This window comes from Pan paniscus, chromosome 1 (assembly GCF_029289425.2).
Source record: "Pan paniscus chromosome 1, NHGRI_mPanPan1-v2.0_pri, whole genome shotgun sequence".
Classification (NCBI taxonomy): Eukaryota; Metazoa; Chordata; class Mammalia; order Primates; family Hominidae; genus Pan; species Pan paniscus.
In genome coordinates, this window is record NC_073249.2 from 129655739 (window position 1) to 129674314 (window position 18576).

At 38.1% G+C, this 18576-nt stretch overlaps 1 protein-coding gene across 6 annotated transcripts in view; it reads left to right on the forward strand.

Annotated features, from left to right (window-relative positions):
* DPYD (dihydropyrimidine dehydrogenase) overlaps nt 1–18576 on the forward strand; it is an 840660-nt gene that overhangs the window by 546673 nt on the left and 275411 nt on the right. For all 6 annotated transcript variants that reach the window (XM_055115757.3, XM_034931766.3, XM_008960543.5 and 3 more), the window contains one exon: nt 2659–2742. In XM_055115757.3, the coding sequence (XP_054971732.2) occupies nt 2659–2742 (84 nt within the window). The remainder of the gene's footprint in view (nt 1–2658; nt 2743–18576) is intronic.

The following is an 18576-nucleotide window of genomic DNA, read 5'->3' on the forward strand; positions in this document are numbered from 1 at the left end:
TTTTCATAACACACTATGACAACTCCAGCCATAAAATAAGTGATTTGTAGTAAATTATAATAGTGGGTATAAATGCAGGTCCTAGACTCAAAATGCTTGAGTTCAAGACCCTACTATCAGCTATAAGCTGTGGGATGTTGGATAAATCACTTGAACTCTTTATGTCTCAGTTTTATCAATTGTAAAGTAGAAATGATGATAATGATGATATATCCTACCTCTTAGAGTTGCTGTGAGGATAAAGTAAGATAAAACATACAAAGGACATAGTAAAGTATCTGGCATATTGTAAATGCTCAATTAATGTAAGCTATTATTGTGTAGTATGGTAGCTAGGTGTAAGTTTGAAATGAAATATGCATAATGTAAATATGTATAAAATTATTATGCAAAGCCTTATTTAATCCAAAATGATGTTGAATTGATTTGCTGTTAATTGCTGCATTTCAGTTAAATAGAGAAGTCTAAAGGAAATATTTGAAGTAACCAGGAAATAATAAGAAACATGTTATAAGTGTATACTTGCACTATACAATCTTTTCACTAAGCTGGTAATTACCGCATGACATGGTTTTGAGACAGGTCATATTATCCACAGTTGACACTTGAGCAGGTGGAGACAAAGAAGATTGACTGACTTGTCCAAATCATCCCCAATTCCTTAGCTACAGGCGTAAGATTAGAACTCAGGGTTCAGCAGGCTGTGCTCATCCATGCTCACTACCAAACCATCAAGGAAAGAGTAGCATGGTTTTCAGCAATTCTCAAATAACATGAAGACCTTTAAAATCAGATTAGGAAAGCAAAACCATAATGAAACCATGTTAAAAACAGGCTCAATGATCAAATGGACTTTAACAAATGTGAAGAAGAAAAAGCAGACTCACTAATGAATAAAGATAGGCAAGACTATCAACCGACTAATGACTAGCTGGAGTTCTTAAATTTGTTGAGGTCCTACTTAAAATTCACAAAGCAGGAAAAAATAGGCTAAAATCTTAAACAATTAGGAAGGAAAGAGAAAGAAGAAACAACTGTTGCCCTAAAGAAAGGTCTGGTGTACTTAGAAAGTAGTGAACTATTTTTTAAGCCTTTGCATGTGATAAACCTGTTAAAATACTCTTGTAACCAATTCAAGCTTCTAGTTGGCCTTACCGAAAAATAAACCGCAGCACTGGAAAAATTATAGAAGTTAGGTAAAAGAATATAAAATTTGAATCAGCTAGTTTATTCCTCCATCTCTAAAATTACTGTAATAACTTTTTTTTTTTTTTTTTTTTGGAACTGGAGTCTCGCTGTGTCACCCAGGCTGGAGTGCAGTGGCATGGTCTCAGCTCACTGCCACCTCCGCCTCCCAGGTTCAAGCGATTCTCCTGCCTCAGCTTCCCAAGTAGCTGGGATTACAGGCACAGGCCGCCACACCCAGCTAATCTTTTGTATTTTGGTAGAGATGGGGTTTCACTGTGTTGCCTGGCTGGTCTTGAAATCCTAAGCTCAGGCAATCCTCCCACTGTGCTAGGATTACAGTTGTGAGCCACTGCACCCGGCCACTATAATAACTTTTTTTTTTTTTTTTTTTTTTTTTTCTGAGACGGAGTCTTGCTCTGTCCCAGGCTGGAGTGCAGTGGTGCGATCTCGGCTTACTGCAAGCTGCGCCTCCTGGGTTCACGCCATTCTCCTGCCTCAGCCTCCTGAGTAGCTGGGACTACAGGCGCCCACCACCATGCCCGGCTAATTTTTGTATTTTTAGTAGAGATGGAGTTTCACTGTGTTAGCCAGGATGATCTCGATCTCCTGACCTCATGATCCGCCCGCCTCGGCCTCCCAAAGTGCTGGGATTACAGGCGTGAGCCACTGTGCCTGGCCTATAATAACTTTTAAAAGTGTTTTGTTTATTCTTCATGTTCTTTACAGAAGACTTCCCATGAATTCTAAGATTCTCAAAGTATTCCAAGAATACTTAGAATGAATTATGTTGTTCATTTATACAAGATCTATTTGTATACCAAGGAATTAATGATTTAAATAAGAAGGATTCCTATTAAGTAATTAAGACAAAACTATCAATACTTCCTATTTCTTAGACAAACTGTTTTTAAGTATGATAATGTTGATTTTCTGTTAAAAACATTTTACATTTTGCTTATTCATTCTAGCTAGCCTACTACATTTTTGTTTGTATGCCTAATCCCAGCGTCAGTTATCCATAATTAGTAAGATTTGTGTCCATAAAAATAGAAGCTATTTAGGAAGGAATAAATGTGATGTCAAACAGATCTGAGTGACAATCTCTACTGTGTCACCTAATAACTAAGCTTGTCATTTAACCTCCCTATGCTTCAGTTCACATGCCTGTAAACTTGGTAGCATAATAATACAAAGATTATGAGAATTAGAGGTAACAAATATAAAACATATAGAGCAGTGAGTGGCCCCTTATGAGCACTCAGTAAATATTTGGTGTGTGATTGTTGTTGTGGTGGTGGTTGTTATATAGACCTTAATTTGAGAGAGAGAGACTATACCTCACAAGATAGCTGTGATGCAGAAAACAATAGTTAACACTTGACAAATGTGACTTGTGTTATCAACGGTGAAAGCCTATTGGTATATAAATAAAGCTTTGCCTTTTCTTTCATTTTCCTTTCTTGTTTAAAGGATTCTGGAGCAGATGCCCTGGAGTTAAATTTATCATGTCCACATGGCATGGGAGAAAGAGGAATGGGCCTGGCCTGTGGGCAGGTAAGGACCTTGACAGCTGCCACTAAGTATGTCAGTGTGACATAACAGGCCCCCGTATGGATAGTTACTATACCTTAGGCAAGGAGATGCATGGATCAGACGACTGGCTAGAGACTTCCAGGTCTGCATTGTTTAAATATTTAGTGTTTAAAAAGTGGAAAATGAGGGAAGCTGAAATTATAGCAACTGTTTAGTTTTATTGGGGAAAATATCACATTATGTGCTTGACAGGAAGTAATATCATAACAAATAGTTTTTAAAAGCGCTGAAGCAGAATTAGCTGATTTCAAATGCAGTGTTCTTTATTCATTCCTGATGCCGATCCAGTTTCCCTGGAGCAATATACTGTACAAAATGCATTGTTCGTAGTGATTTTGTAGTAAATGGGGCACGGCACAAATTGCATTTTACATTTTTTAGCATATGATCATTATTCACTAACTGTGTTTGGGGAGTTGCAAAAAGACTTTGATGCTATTTTTATTTTTGGATACAATAAATGGAACCTTCATACTAAAATACTTTCAAAAGCCTAATGAACAAAATGTGAAATAATATGTTAATATATAGAAAACACTGCATCTTTATGTAACTAGTTAAATGTTGGATGTTAAGGAGCACTGTAAAAACTTAATGCTAAAAAGGTGAGTATTTTGCATCTTATAATTTACCTTTTAAGCCCAGAAGGAAATGATGTGAATTAAATAATGTGAAATGTAGTAATTTCTGACGGATTGTCTAGTCCTGGAAAGTTTATTTTATCTCCATGTCTGGCACAGGGCCTTGTACTTAGTAGGTCCCCAGCTTTTTTTTTTTCTCTCAAGTCATCAAATTGATTTGAATTAAACTCAGAGGCCCTTAATTTGGGAGGGCAAACATTTCTGCTTATTCAAATGAACATAGATTGCTATATTTGTATTAGCATTCAGGAAGAATTTTAAAGTACTTTGTAAATATTTAACATGCAGAATAGATTTGTGACTTAAGGAGAAACCATTTTTATGTAACAACAAGAAAGGAGGGTCTAGTCAAATATTCTTCAAGTGTATTCTCTGTTCCACTCACAACAGGTTGCCCAGAAGATCAGTAACTATGATATATGATAACAGAACCAAGACTCAGAACTATCTAGTATAGGGAAAACATGACATCGAATCGTGACTTTTATGAGTCACATGATTAGATATTAGCATTTAAGTAATGTGATTAAAATGAGAAGGATTCCTTAAAGGATACCTGGAATGGGGGCTGAGTTAGTATTCTTTTCCCATCTCAAGTCAAGATTGTCCCTCCACTCGTTTCACAGTCTCTGAATCTCAGAACCTAAGTATTTTTTAGCTACATGGATAGAAACAGCTATGGAGGTTTTAAATCTATTGATTGCTTTGTTAGGGGAGAGTGCAATTCAGTATTTCTCTCTTACCACAAATACGACAATTATTTTGAAAATGTTGCCCTAGTCCCACCTGAGTTTATTTTTTGGAGTAGGCTTTTGCTATATGAGCACATCTGAATTTACTCAGCCATTAAGTGTCTTAGGTGCATCCTTTCTAGAGAGTTATTTAGCCACATAAAGTTTTGCACAGCCTTTGGCTGAATGAGAATGCCAAATGCTAAAACTTTGCAATCAGAGATATCATTAAGCTTTCTAAAAACTCTTGGAAAACACATGTTCCAAAAACCATGATATCTTGGCTGAAAAAAATTTAGGAACATTTCCATTTCACTTATTAGTTATAATCTCTACAACTGAAACCAATTCTTCATATCAGCCAAGTTTAGAAATTTTCTTTTGAATGATATTCTCTTGTAAATTATATAATTGAAGAATAAAGCTAATTTAATCATTTTTGTTCCAACATATTTTAAATGATTTCTCTGCCTGAGGACACATGAATGTTCCATATTTTAAATAAAGGGAAGGCAGAATATTAGTGCATTTTAAAAAATGCTTTTCTGTGACTCTGACTTTCTGAAGTGAGCACAAACACACTTGGGCTTATTTGCCTTTTCCTCTAGTTCCTTTTACCCCTTCTCTGCCTCCTATTCCCATTGCTTCTCCCTTTACCCCTCTAAGTTCCAAAGTCTTGAACACTTGCCAATTGGTGGGGTGCAGAATTTATACTCAGTGGTGGGGGACTGAAGAGTCATTCTAGTCCCTCTTCCCCATTGCTATGTGATCTTGCATTTCATCTGTTGAAAACTTACTATGTGCTAAGCACAGAGCTGCATGCGTGGTCAGAGCCTGATTAATATTTGCTTCACGAATTAGACATGCTGTGGGTTCCATGGCTAAAATATTTATCTGCCAGAGATACTTTCTTGTTCAGTACACATTCCTCTCTAAATACTTGATTTTTTTCTCCTTTGTCTCAAATATTTTCTCACAAATATTTAATGAGTGAAAAATGCTGCCTTTGTACCTAAGTAATTTGCCTGTGTGTAATCAACATTATATAGATGTAACACTGATATATATATATATATATAAGCTTATATATACACATCTATATAAAATAAGTGATTAAAAATCATGAAATTTATGAAGAGGGAAGGCCGTAATCCATACTCTACAATATTATGGGTTCCATATTTATTTATGAAATTTATGGAAACAGAATCTCAAGCTGACCTTGGGAAATTGCATTGTGTATTCCTGCAAAACAAAGCTTCATATCAAATCTGAAAACACCTCAGCATTGCTAAGTGTTTAAAAGTAGTCTCATGTATTCATTCCATCAGCCATCTGTGTCACCTTTATCAAGCCACTTGCTCTCCTGAAGGATAAGTGTCCATCTCTAAAATATGGGATTTGAACTAAATGATCTTTAAATCTCCTTTAAGCTTTAATTTTCTGTTAATGTTAACATTAAAAATAGCAGGCTACTGTTATTTTTAAACTAACTTTAAAGAGCATTGTTAAAACAAAAACAAAGAAATAAGCAAGTGCATATTGTGTTGCTCTTTTTAAAAAAAAATTTGCTTTAAGTTCTGGGATACATGAGCTGAACGTGCAGGTTTGTTACATAGGTGTATATGTCCCATGGTGGTTTGCTGCACCTATCAACCCATCATCTAGGTTTTAAGCCCTGCATGCATTAGGTATTTGTCCTAATGTTCTCAGCCCTCTGACCCCCCAACCCCCAACAGGCCCCGGTGTGTAATGATGTTTCCCTCCCTGTGTCCATGTGTTCTCGTTGTTCAACTCCCATTTATGAGTGAGAAAGTGGTGTTTTGTTTTCTGTTCCCGCGTTAGTTTGCTGAGAATGATGGCTTCCAGCTTCATCCATGTCCCTGAAAAGCACATAAACTCGACTTTTTATGGCTGCATAGTATTCCATGGTGTATATTGTGGAAGACAGTGTGGTGACTCCTCAAGGATCTAGAACCAGAAATACCATTTGACCCAGCAATCCTATTACTGGGTATATACCCAAAGGATTATAAATCATTTTACTATAAAGACACATGCACACACATGTTTATTGCAGCACTATTTACATAGCGAAGACTTGGAACCAACCCAAATGCCCATCAATGATAGAGTGGATAAAGAAAATATGTTGCTGTTTTTAAAAACACTAACATTTCTATAGCCTGCATTAAGGCAGTATTTTACTTAAGTGATTCTTGTTTTTACTAATGCTTACCCTAACTAATGCTGCTCGCTTTTTGGTATATTTTACTTTGACGAATGAGAATCTAAGCAGCAGTTGCTCAAAAAGGCTATGATTGGTTAAGTGGACATCTTGTACTTAAAGTGGCTAGAATAGAACCCTTGGTCTTTTATACTAGAGGCTGCACTTCCATTTTAGTTAACGGTGTCAATAACCCTGATGCTTAAGCAAAGGTGAAAATATCATTCGGTTTTGGTTGCATTCATTCCAAAGAATCAAAGTTGTATTACAGCATGAAAAATAAAATATGACTCTTCTTTCATTCCCTCCCAACAACCCCCTGAAGCCGGTTGAGTTTTTATTCCATTTTTCACAAAGCAGAGGCCCTCGAGTTTCCCAGGTCAAAGATTTGGTCAGTGGCTTCTAGACCTGCACTTTGATTTGATATTAGCCTGAATAAAGGGAAGTTGTCTAGAACAGTTCCTAATAAGTAGGTATTGCAATATCAATGTTAAGTATCAGTATTGTTAACTGAAAATTAAGTGCAGGATTACATAGGCTCTAAAGTTGTTTTTATAATTCTATTTCATTTCTCTAAATATGTGAAACTACAAGCAAACCTGAATCCACTACTTAGGTTCTGTCTCCTGCGACTCAAGGTGCTTCTCTGGTGTATTAGCATCCAAATGTAAAGTTGTCTACATGCAATTTATATAATTCCATTTTCTGTAACAGCATATTACTTAATAGATTTAATTGTTTTATAACCAATTCTATAAAATTCAGCCAAAATGACACCTTTTTGAGGTCTTCCCCTTTTCCTACATGCTACATGTTCTTACCACATTGAGTACTAACCCTCTTTTAGCCTACTAAAATTATATTACATATTTTACTTCCATCCTGCAGAACCTTCTTACCGAGTTCAGGCTAGTACTGAATAGACCTCGAGTAGGCCTTTGTATTGTTGTGGTTGTTGTGTTTTTAAAATTATTGCCAACAATAGGTGGCAAAAAAATCCTATTATTTCTGTTAAAATAATGACAAGATATGGCCTTCCCTGGCCTGCATTGTCATGCAACAATAACAAGGTAGACCTTAACTAGGCTCCTCTGACACTGTTTCTGGTACATGTGAATAGTAGCAAACATTTGACTAAGAATATGTGCTCATTCTCAAACATGAATTTGACCAGTATATATCTTTCTGATTCGCCTTTTAATATCAAGACCAACCTTCCCCAGGAGTTCTACTGAACCTCTGAGTTCCTGACATTGTTGTCTTTGGGCTGCCTTCTTTGGCCAGCAGTACCTTTAATTCTTAGACCTTCCATCAGCTCTCAAAAGAAAAATAGTTGCCCAGGAGCTGTAAATGGAGTGAGATATGTGGTAAGAGGCCTTGCCTTCCATATGGCAATAAAGAAGAGCAAGACGCAGCATGCTCCACAGGACTTCTCAATGCTAGTCATATAATCCTCTTGGAATGATTTTCTTTTTCCTGCCATCAGAAAACCTAAAGCTGCTTACTTCTTTTCCTTGAGTTGATGACGGGGCATAGTAAAGCACAGAATTTTGTGACTGAGAAGAACCTTAAAGATTTTCCAATTCATCTCCCTTATATACAGGATAGGAATTAAGGACCGGAAAAGTGCCTAATCTGCCTTAGCCTAAGGTAACCAAGTAGCAAGTCCCACAGCTTTAGTGCCTTTGTTACTGACCCCTGTCTAGTGCTCTGTCTAGTATTCCCAACTGTATTATTTTGGTGTATCAAAGTTTCTGGTCAAGCAGGAAAAGTCAATGCATTGCCCTGGCTACTCCCTACTATACCTTTTTGCATACAATTATTATTCCTTCTGCTTGGAATTTATACCTTCTCAGCTGGAATTATCCAAATGGAAATCACCTCTCTAATTCTATTTCAAATGACATTCTAATTCATGAGCTGGGTGTATATTATCAGTTAATCAAAGTTTCCGTGAGGAAGGAAGAAGAATATATGTGAAAGGGTTTAAAGATAGAAACCCAGTGCATACTCACATTTGAATCTGTAGTGACCTAGAGCTTGAATCACTGTCAAAGAATTTGATTTCTTTACCTAACAGTTCCAAGAGGCTACAAAGATGTTATTTCCCTAGCCCTCGATGGATTCCAATTGTTCAGTGGTTTGAGTGCCTTCATTGTAGGTATGATTGCTAAAGAGTGAACAACTATTTAGTGTACACTCATTTAGTAATGATTTCTTTGGATAGAAAGTTCAAAAATGATAGTATAATCAGAGAGAAGACTGCCGTAGCTTTACAGGCAAATAAGGACCTGAACAAAGATGACAATACCACTGCTATCATCTGTTATATCTTGCCACCTCACAGTCCCCTTCCTGCGTTTAATCATATTGTTCAATTCTATGCATAGAATTTTTAAATATTAGAATGTTCAACTCAGACAGTCCAAACATTAGTTTTGTCATCAGGGAGATGTATGAAGTCCTGCTTTCATGACGATTTAGCTAAGCAAGAATAAAAGGTTTAAAAGTGGTAAACCTTAAAATTGATTTTTAAAGATTATTACTCCAAATACCACCCAGAGCAATACTTTGATAATTCTTTCACGATCTGTTCTATGTTCAAACTTAATTTGCACAAAACTGTATGTTTTTTTTTAAAAAAAGAGAGAGGCTTTGTTTCTGTTTCAACATGCCAGCATTTTTTCATTAGACATTAACCACAGATTATTACTCTTACCCTTGCCAGAAAGCAGACGTCTGTCACCAAGAAGAGAATCCAAACCAAGTGTGAGGACCACAGTGCCCCAGATGTGCTAGAATTTCCCCTGGGAAATAAAGTCTTCCTTCAGCAGCTGGCTTAGCAGACCCTCTATCTCATATGCAATGCAGTGTCCAGGGAGCAATGACCACAGCCCTGCTTGGATCAGACCCCCATAGATGTCTGTGGAGGAGACAATATGAAGACAGTCTTTTAAAACCAAAACAGCTGAAAAGTCATAGTATTTTCCATATTTCCCAGAGTTGAAACTCAGGAGTTTGGGAGTATAAGAAATCCCAAAGGTTAGAGAAAAGAATGTGGGAGCCCCAGCACTTGTAAAATACAACAAACTTAAGCCACTGTAGCCTCCCTGGCATCTCATGGAGAATCTAAGGTGAGGATCACTGCTGAGTTCTGTTCGCTTTTTGATACTGATTAGGTATGTGCTCCTGAGACATCTTCTGCAGGTTCTTGATTCTTCTCATTCCTTGTGACTTAAGCCTCTATGAGCTATGTATGTGGAGAATTATCCTGAATGGGATGTTTAGTTATGCCGGAATCAGCATGGACACATGTAGGTTTGGGCTAGAGAGCTGGAACTCCAGGTCTATGATTTGACTTGATAAGTATGGGATAGACTAGGTTGGCCTCAGTGGGATGATCCCCTGAGGCATCACTTTTATGGGTTTGAAAATCATTGCACTGTGAAATAACATAGTTCCGTGAAGAAACATGAGAAATGACTGTGTGGTATAAGCTTCTGCAAAAGTGACTAAAATCCAATGTTAGCCATATTCATTGGATTCATCCTATTTTATTTTCCTCATAGCATTATAATTTTTGAAGTTCTTTAAAATAAATTATCCACTTGTTTATGAGAAAAACTATCTCTAATCAAAAAAAATCTGCTTTATACTATATTATGTTGCCCAACTTTTTATTTGATTTTAATTCTCAGCCATTTGATAGACGTGGGTGCTTACATAAGTAGATAAACTACAGGAAATCTGTAAGAGACATTTATGTAACTGCCAATATTTTGCCTACAGCTGGTTCTCTATGAGTTTTTCAATTATAGTTATTAATGTTGGTAATGATATAAATTTTTTTGCTGCTTTTAAAAGTTGTAATTTTTTTAGTCGAAAGCAATACCGTTTAAATCTAACTGAATTATCAGTTCTAGGTCAGGAAATATTGTTGTTTTTGTGTAGCCCAACCATTATGTGGCAGTAAAAAACATTACATATAGGCCAGGCATGGTGGCTCATGACTGTATGCCAGCACTTTAGGAGGCTGAGGCAGGAAGATTGCTTGAGCTAAGGAGTTTGAGACCAGCCTGGGCTACATGGCGAAACCCCGTGTCTGCTAAAAACACACACAAAAAAATTAGCTGGATGTGGTGGTGTGCACCTGTGTTTCCAGCTACTTGGGGGACTGAGGTGGGAGGATCACTTGAGCCTGAGAGGCGGAGGTTGCGGTGAACTGAGATCACACAACTGCACTCCAGCCTAGGGAATGTTATGGGAAAAACAGCTAACTATGTATTTTTTAACTTACTTGGTTTTTATTGTTCTCATTTGTTTTATTCCAGAAATAAGCAGCAAAAGTATTTTTTTAAGTTTTTTAAAAATCACCCTCAAATATTTGTTCACATCACAGTGAGTTTGAGAAATATAGCAGAATTCTCTATGTATTTGTTGACTATAGCATAAGGATGAAATAAAAATGTCATAAAGAGAGACAGAGACAGAGGTGAGATGGAGGAGAGGCTATGGTCTTAGTTCATGATTTCATGAAGAGTTCAGGTAATGTAATGTCACAGAAGAATAATAGAGATCGTCAGGGCAGAGTAGAGACAAGGTGGGAAACCAAGATTGCTAAGAAATGAATATTGGCAGCAAAAGGGAGGGTCTAGTTATGTGATCTGACTGGCCTAGAATATTGGAAGAACTGGTGGACAAGACTGAGTCATGTATTAGAAGCCACAAATGACTCGAGAGTAAAGGAGACTGCATATCAGGCTAAAAAGCAATATTGGACCAGAAAACTAGTAAGTACTCAGCGGCTGAGAGTAGAGGCAACAGAGTTCAAGATAAGGCAAGAGAGAAGATAAGGAATAAGACAAATTAAATGACGGTATCAGAGGCACCACCTTCACAAAGACCTTAAAATTAAGGTACTTCTACCGCAGAGAGAAATTTGTACATGCTTCCTGCTGAGGTAGAGTCAGTCTTTTATGGTGCAGTCAGTTTAAGGTTTCCAACTGCGATAGGTGAGCTGTCAGGAAGGAGGCGTATGGATTTGCCTGACTAGAGAAGGAGATAAGGTAAGTCAAGGAAAATAAAGTTATTAAAATTACGGCATTTTACAACTTAGGAGTATTGGCTGAAGCCTGAAGGCTCTGTGCCTTTTGTCATGATCATTGGGGAAGCCATATTCTCTGAGAACTATTACAACCCCCCAGACAAACATGAGGTGGTGCTTATTGATAATCACAGATTTTATACCAACATGAAGTCTCTCTTGACATTGTTTATATTGCAGAGATCTTATTGAAAATTTTGTTTTATACCTAACTTTGTTTTTGTTCTCTCACCAAAAGCACTTTAAGTATCAGTATGCTTAATGAATATATGTACTGTACAAAAAAAAGTTTTGTTTAAGGAAAAATCAATTTAAAGCATGAATTACAATTTTACTCTCTTTGAGATGTCTTAAACATCTTTGACTCTTTCCTCATGTTATTTGTTATTTATTTTTTTCTAGGATTGATTGCTTGAGTTTTTGCCCCTTTCTCCCTATTTGTTGCTACTGGGTCTATTCAGTTTTGAAAGTCCTCATAGATAGGTTGCAAATTCCATTAACCTTAGTATGTGTTCATGATTCATCAGAAAAGAACATGCAGCTTTCTTCTCTTATTTGTAAAATGTCTAACCCTCTATTAAGTGAGTGGAAAGCTTTGTTGCAATTTTCCTTTGCCAACTTTTTTTCTTTCCTTGACCACACCAAAACTGTAAACAGCATGGCAGGCTTGGCACTCCTGTTTTTCCTGTAACTGTGTTTTGGGTAACATGGAAGAAATTGATATATGAAGGGATAACAGTATCTTTTCTACTATCTATATAGATATAGATATAGATATCATGGAATACTACTCAGCCATAGAAAGAATGAAATAATGCCTTTTGTAGCAACATGGATGGAACTAGAGGTCATTATCATTTTTATACGTATAATTTAAATTCTAGGTTACATGTGCACAACGTGCAGGTTTGTTACATGGGTATACATGTGCCATGTTGGTTTGCTGCACCCATCATCTCATCATTTACATTAGGTATTTCTCTAATGCTGTCCCTCCCCCTGCTCCCCACCCCATGACAGGCCCTGGGGTGTGATGTTCCCCATCCTGTGTCCAAGTGTTCTCATTGTTAAATTCCCACCTATGAGTGAGAACACACAGTGTTTGGTTTTTTGTCCTTGTGCTAGTTTGCTCAGAATGATGGTTTCCAGCTGTATCCATGATCCTGCAAAGGACATGAACTCATCCTTTTTTTATGGCTACATAGTATCCATGGTGTATATGTGCCACATTTTCTTAATCCAGCCTATCATTGATGGACCTTTGGGCTGCTTCCAAGTTTTTGCTATTGTGAATAGTGCTACAATAAACATATGTGTGCATGTGTCTCTATAGTAGCATGATTTATAATCCTTTTTGTATATACCCAGTAATGGGATCTCTGGGTCAAATGATATTTCTAGTTCTAGATCCTTGACAAATCGCCACACTGTCTACCACAATGATTGAACTAGTTTACAGTCCCACCAACAGTATAAAAGCATTCCTATTCCTCCACATCCTCTCCAGCATCTGTTGTTTCCTGACTTTTTAATGATGGGCATTCTAACTGGCATGAGATGGTATCTCATTGTGGTTTTGATTTGCATTTCTCTGATGACCAGTGATGATGAGCATTTTTTCATGTGTCTGTGGCTACATAAGTGTCTTCTTTTGAGAAATGTCTGTTCATATCCTTTGCCCACCTTTTGATGGGGTTGTATGTTTTTTTCTTGTAAATTTGTTTAAGTTCTTGTAGATTCTGGTTATTAGCCCTTTGTCAGATGGGTAGATTGCAAAAATTTTCTCCCATTCTGTAGGTTGTCTGTTCACTCTGATGGTAATTTATTTTGCTGTGCAGAAGCTCTTTAGTTTAATTAGATCCCATTTGTCAATTTTGACTTTTGTTGCCATTGCTTTTGGTGTTTTAGACATGAAGTCCTTTCCCATGCCTGTGTCCTGATTGGTATTGCCTAGGTTTTCTTCTAGGGTTTTTATGGTTTTAGGTCTAACATGTGAGTCTTTAATCCATCTTGAATTAATTTTTGTGTAAGGTGTAAGGAAGGGATCCAGTTTCAGCTTCCTACATATGGCTAGCCAGTTTTCCCAGAACCATTTATTAAATAAGGAATCCTTTCCTCATTTCTTGTTTTTGTCAGGTTTGTCAAAGATCAGATGGTTGTAGTTGTGTGATGTTATTTCTGAGTCTCTGTTCTGTTCCATTGGTCTATATATCTCTTTTGGTACCAGTATCATGCTGTCTTGGTTACTGTAGCCTTGTAATATAGTTTGAAGTCAGGTAGTGTGATGCCTCCAGCTTTGTTCTTTTTGCTTAGGATTGTCTTACCTATGTGGGCTCTTTTTTGGTTCCATATGAACTTTAAAGTAGTTTTTTCCAATTCTGTGAAGAAAGTCATTGATAGCTTGATGGGGATGGCATTGATTCTATGAATTACCTTGTGCAGTATGGCCATTTTCACGATATTGATTCTTCCTATCCCTGAGCATGGAATGTTCTTCCATTTGTTTGTGTCCTCTTTTATTTCATTGAGCAGTGGTTTGTAGTTCTCCTTGAAGAGGTCCTTCAGATCCCTCGTAAGTTGCATTCCTAGGTATTTTATTCTCTGTAGCAATCGTGAATGGGAGTTCACTCATGATTTGGCTCTCTGTTTGTCTGTTATTGGCGTATTGGAATGCTTGTGATTTTTGCACATTGATTTTGTATCCTGAGACTTTGCTGAAGTTGCTTATCAGCTTAAAGAGATTTTGGGCTGAGACGATGGGGTTTTCTGAATATACAATCATGTCATCTACAAACAGGGACAATTGGACTTCCTCTTTTCCTAATTGAATGCCCTTTATTTCTTTCTCTTGCCTGATGGCCCTGGCCAGAACTTCCAACACTATGTTGAATAGGAGTGGTGAGAGAGGGCATCCCTGTCTTGTGCCAGTTTTCAAAGGGAATGCTTCCAGTTTTTGCCCAATACCTAATTTATTGAGAGTTTTTAGCATGAAGGCTGTTCAATTTTGTTGAAGGCCTTTTATGCATCTATTGAGATAATCATATGGTTTTTGTCATTGGTTCTCTTTATGTGATGGATTACATTTATTGATTTGCGTATGTTGAACCAGGCTTGCATGCCAGGGATGAAGTTGACTTGATCGTGGTGGATAAGCTTTTTGATGTGCTGCTGGATTCGCTTTGCCAGTATTTTACTGAGGATTTTTGCATCGATGTTCATCAGGGTTTTTGGTCTAAAATTCTCTTTTTTTGTTGTGTCTCTGCCAGGCTTTGGTATCAGGATAATGCTGGCCTCATAAGATGAGTTACGGAGGATTCCCTCATTTTCTATTGATTGGAATAGTTTCAGAAGGAATGGTATCAACTCCTCTTTGTACCTCTGGTAGAATTCGGCTGTGAATCTGTCTGGTCCTGGACTTTTTTTGGTTGGTAGGCTATTAATTATTGCCTCAATTTCAGAGCCTGTTATTGGTCTATTCAGAGATTCATCTTCTTCCTGGTTTAGTCTTGAGAGAGTGTATGTGTCCAGGAATTTATCCATTTCTTCTAGAATTTCTAGTTTACTTGGTAGAGACGTTTATAGTATTCTCTGATGGTGGTTTGTATTTCTATGGGATCCGTGGTGATATCTCCTTTATCATTTATTATTGCGTCTGTTGGATTCTTCTCTCTCTTCTTCTTTATTAGTCTTGCTAGAGTTCTATCAATTTTGTTGATCTTTTCAAAAAGCCAGATCCTGGATTCATTGATTTTTTTAAGGGTATTTTGTGTCTCTATCTCCTTCAGTTCTGCTCTGATCTTAGTTATTTCTTGCCTTCTGATAGCTTTTGAATTTGTTTGCTCTTGCTTCTCTAGTTCTTTTAATTGTGATGTTAGGGTGTCAATTTTAGATCTTTCCTGCTTTCTCTTGTGGGCATTTAATGCTATAAATTTCTCTCTACACACTGCTTTAAATGTGTCCCAGAGATTCTGGTACATTGTGTCTTTGTTCTCATTGGTTTCAAAGAACATCTTTATTTCTGCCTTAATTTCGTTATTTACCCAGTAGTCATTCAGGAGCATGTTGTTCAGTTTCCATGTAGTTGTGCAATTTTGAATGAGTTTCTTAATCCTGAGTTCTAATTTGATTGCACTGTGGTCTGAGAGACAGTTTGTTGTGATTTCTCTTCTTTTCCATTTGCTGAGGAGTGCTTTACTTCCAACTATGTGGTCGATTTTGGAATTAGTGTGATGTGGTGCTGAGAAGAATGTATATTCTGTTGATTTGGGGTGGAGAGTTCTGTAGATGTCTATTAGGTCTGCTTGGTGCACAGCTGAGTTCAAGTCCTGGATATCCTTGTTAACCTTCTGTCTCATTGATCTGTCTAATATTGACAGTGGACAGTGGGGTGTTAAAATCTCCCATTATTATTGTGTGGGAGTCTAAGTTTCTTTGTAGGTCTCTAAGGACTTGCTTTATGAATCTGGGTGCTCCTGTATTGGGTGCATATTTATTTAGGTTAGTTAGCTCTTCTTGTTAAATTGATCCCTTTACCATCACATAATGGTCTCTTTTGATCTTTGTTGGTTTAAAGTCTATTTTATCAGATACTATTATTGCAACCTCTGCTTTTTTTTTTTTTTTTTTTGCTTTCCAGTTGCTTGGTAGATCTTCCTCCATCCCTTTATTTGAGCCTGTGTGTGTCTTTGCATGTGAGATGGGTCTCCTGAATACAGCACACTGATGGGTCTTGAATATCCAGTTTGCCAGTCCGTGTCTTTTAATTGGAACATTTAGCCCATTTACATTTAAGGTTAATATTGTTATGTGTGAATTTGATCCTGTCATTATGATGTTAGCTGGTTATTTTGCCTGTTACTTGATGCAGTTTCTTCCTAGCATCGATGGTCTTTACAATTTGGCATATTTTTGCAGTGGCTGGTACTGGTTGTTCCTTTCCATGTTTAGTGCTTCCTTCAGTAGCTCTTGTAAGGCAGGCCTGCTGGTGACAAAATCTCTCAGCATTTGCTTGTCTGTAAATGATTTTATTTCTCCTTCACTTATGAAGCTTAGTTTGGCTGGATATGAAATTCTGGGTTGAAAATTCTTTTCTTTAAGAATGTTGTATATTGGCCCCCACTCTCTTCTGGCTTGTAGAGTTTCTGCTGAGAGATCCACTGTTAGTCTGATAGACTTCCCTTTGTTGGTAACCCGACCTTTCTCTCTGACTGCCCTTAACATTTTTTCCTTCACTTCAACCTTGGTGAATCTGACAATTTTGTGTCTTGGAGTTGCTCTTCTCAAGGAGTATCTTTGTAGTGTTCTCTCTATTTCCTGAATTTGAATGTTGGCCTGCCTTGCTAGGTTGGGGAAATTCTCCTGGAAAATATCCTGAAGAGTGTTTTCCAACTTGGTTCCATTCTCCCCATCACTTTCAGGTACACCAATCAAATGTAGATTTGATATTTTCACAGAGTCCCATATTTCTTGGAGGCTTTGTTCGTTTCTTTTCACTTTTTTTTCCTCTAAACTTCTTGCTTTATTTCATTAATTTGATCTTCAATCACTGATACCCTTTCTTCCACTTGATCAAATTGGCTATTGAAGCTTGTGCATGTGTCACGTAGTTCTCGTGTCATGGTTTTCAACTCCATCAGATCATTTAAGTTTTTCTCCACACTGTTTATTCTAGTTAGCCATTCATCTAATCTTTTTTCAAGGTTTTAAGCTTCCGTGTGATGGGTTCGAACATCCTCCTTTAGCTCAGAGAAGTTTGTTATTACCAACCTTCTGAAGCCTACTTCTGTCAACTTGTCAAAATCATTCTCCATCCAGCTTTTTTCTGTTGCTGCCGAGGAGCTATGATCCTTTGTAGGAGAAGAGGCGCTCTGGTTTTTAGAATTTTCAGCTTTTCTCTTCTGGTTTCTCCCCATCTTTGTGGTTTTATCTACCTTTGGTCTTTAATGTTGGTGACCTACAGATGGGGTTTTGGTGTAGATGTCCTTTTTGTTGATGTTGATGCTATTCCTTTCTGTTTGTTAGTTTTCCTTCTAACAGTCAGGTCCCTCAGCTACAGGTCTGTTGGAGTTTGCTGGAGCTCCACTCCAGACCCTGTTTGCCTGGGTGTCACCAGCGGAGGCTGCAGAACAGCAAATATTGCAGAACAGCAAATATTGCTACCTGATCCTTCCTCTGGAAGCTTCGTCCCAGAGGGGAAGCTGCCTATATGTGGTGTCTGTTGGCCCCTACTGAGAGGTGTCTCCCAGTTAGGCTACACGGGCATCAGGGGCCGACTTGAGGATGCAGCCTGTCCTTTCTCTGAACTCAGACACCATGCTGGGAGAACCACTGCTCTCTTCAGAGCTGTCAGACCGGGATGTTTAAGTCTGCAGAAGTTTCTGCTGCATTTTGTTCAGCTATGCCCTGCCCCCAGAGGTGGAGACCACAGAGGCAGCCAGCCTTGCTGAGCTGTGGTGGGCTCCACCGAGTTCTAGCTTCCCCAGCTGCTATGTTTACTTATTCAAGCCTCAGCAATGGCAGATGCCCGTCCACCTGCCAGGCTGCTGCCTCGTAGGTCGATCTCAGACTGCTGCGCTAGCAGTAAGCAAGGCTCCTTGGGCTTGGAATCCACTGAGCCATGCGCAGGATATAATCTCCTGGTGTGCCATTTGCTAAGACCATTGGAAAAGCGCAGTATTTGGGTGGGAGTGTCCTGGTTTTCCAGGTGCCATCTCTCACGGCATCCCTTGGCTAGGAAAGGGAAATCCCCCAACCCCTTGTGCTTCCCGAGTGAGGTGACGCCCCCACTGCTTCAGCTCATCCTCAATGGGCTGCACCCACTGTCCAACTGGTCCCAATGAGATGAACCAGGTACCTCAGCTGGAAATGCAGAAATCACCCATCTTCTGCATTGATCATGCTGGAAGCTGCAGATTGGAGCTGTTCCTATTCAGCCATCTCAGAATGGAATCCTAGAGGTCATTATCTTAATTGAAATAACTCAGAAACAGAAACATATTCTCACTCATAAGCAGGAGCTAAATAATTTGTACACGTGGACAAAGACAATGGAATAATAGTCACTGGAGACTCAGAAGGGTGGAAGGGTGGAAA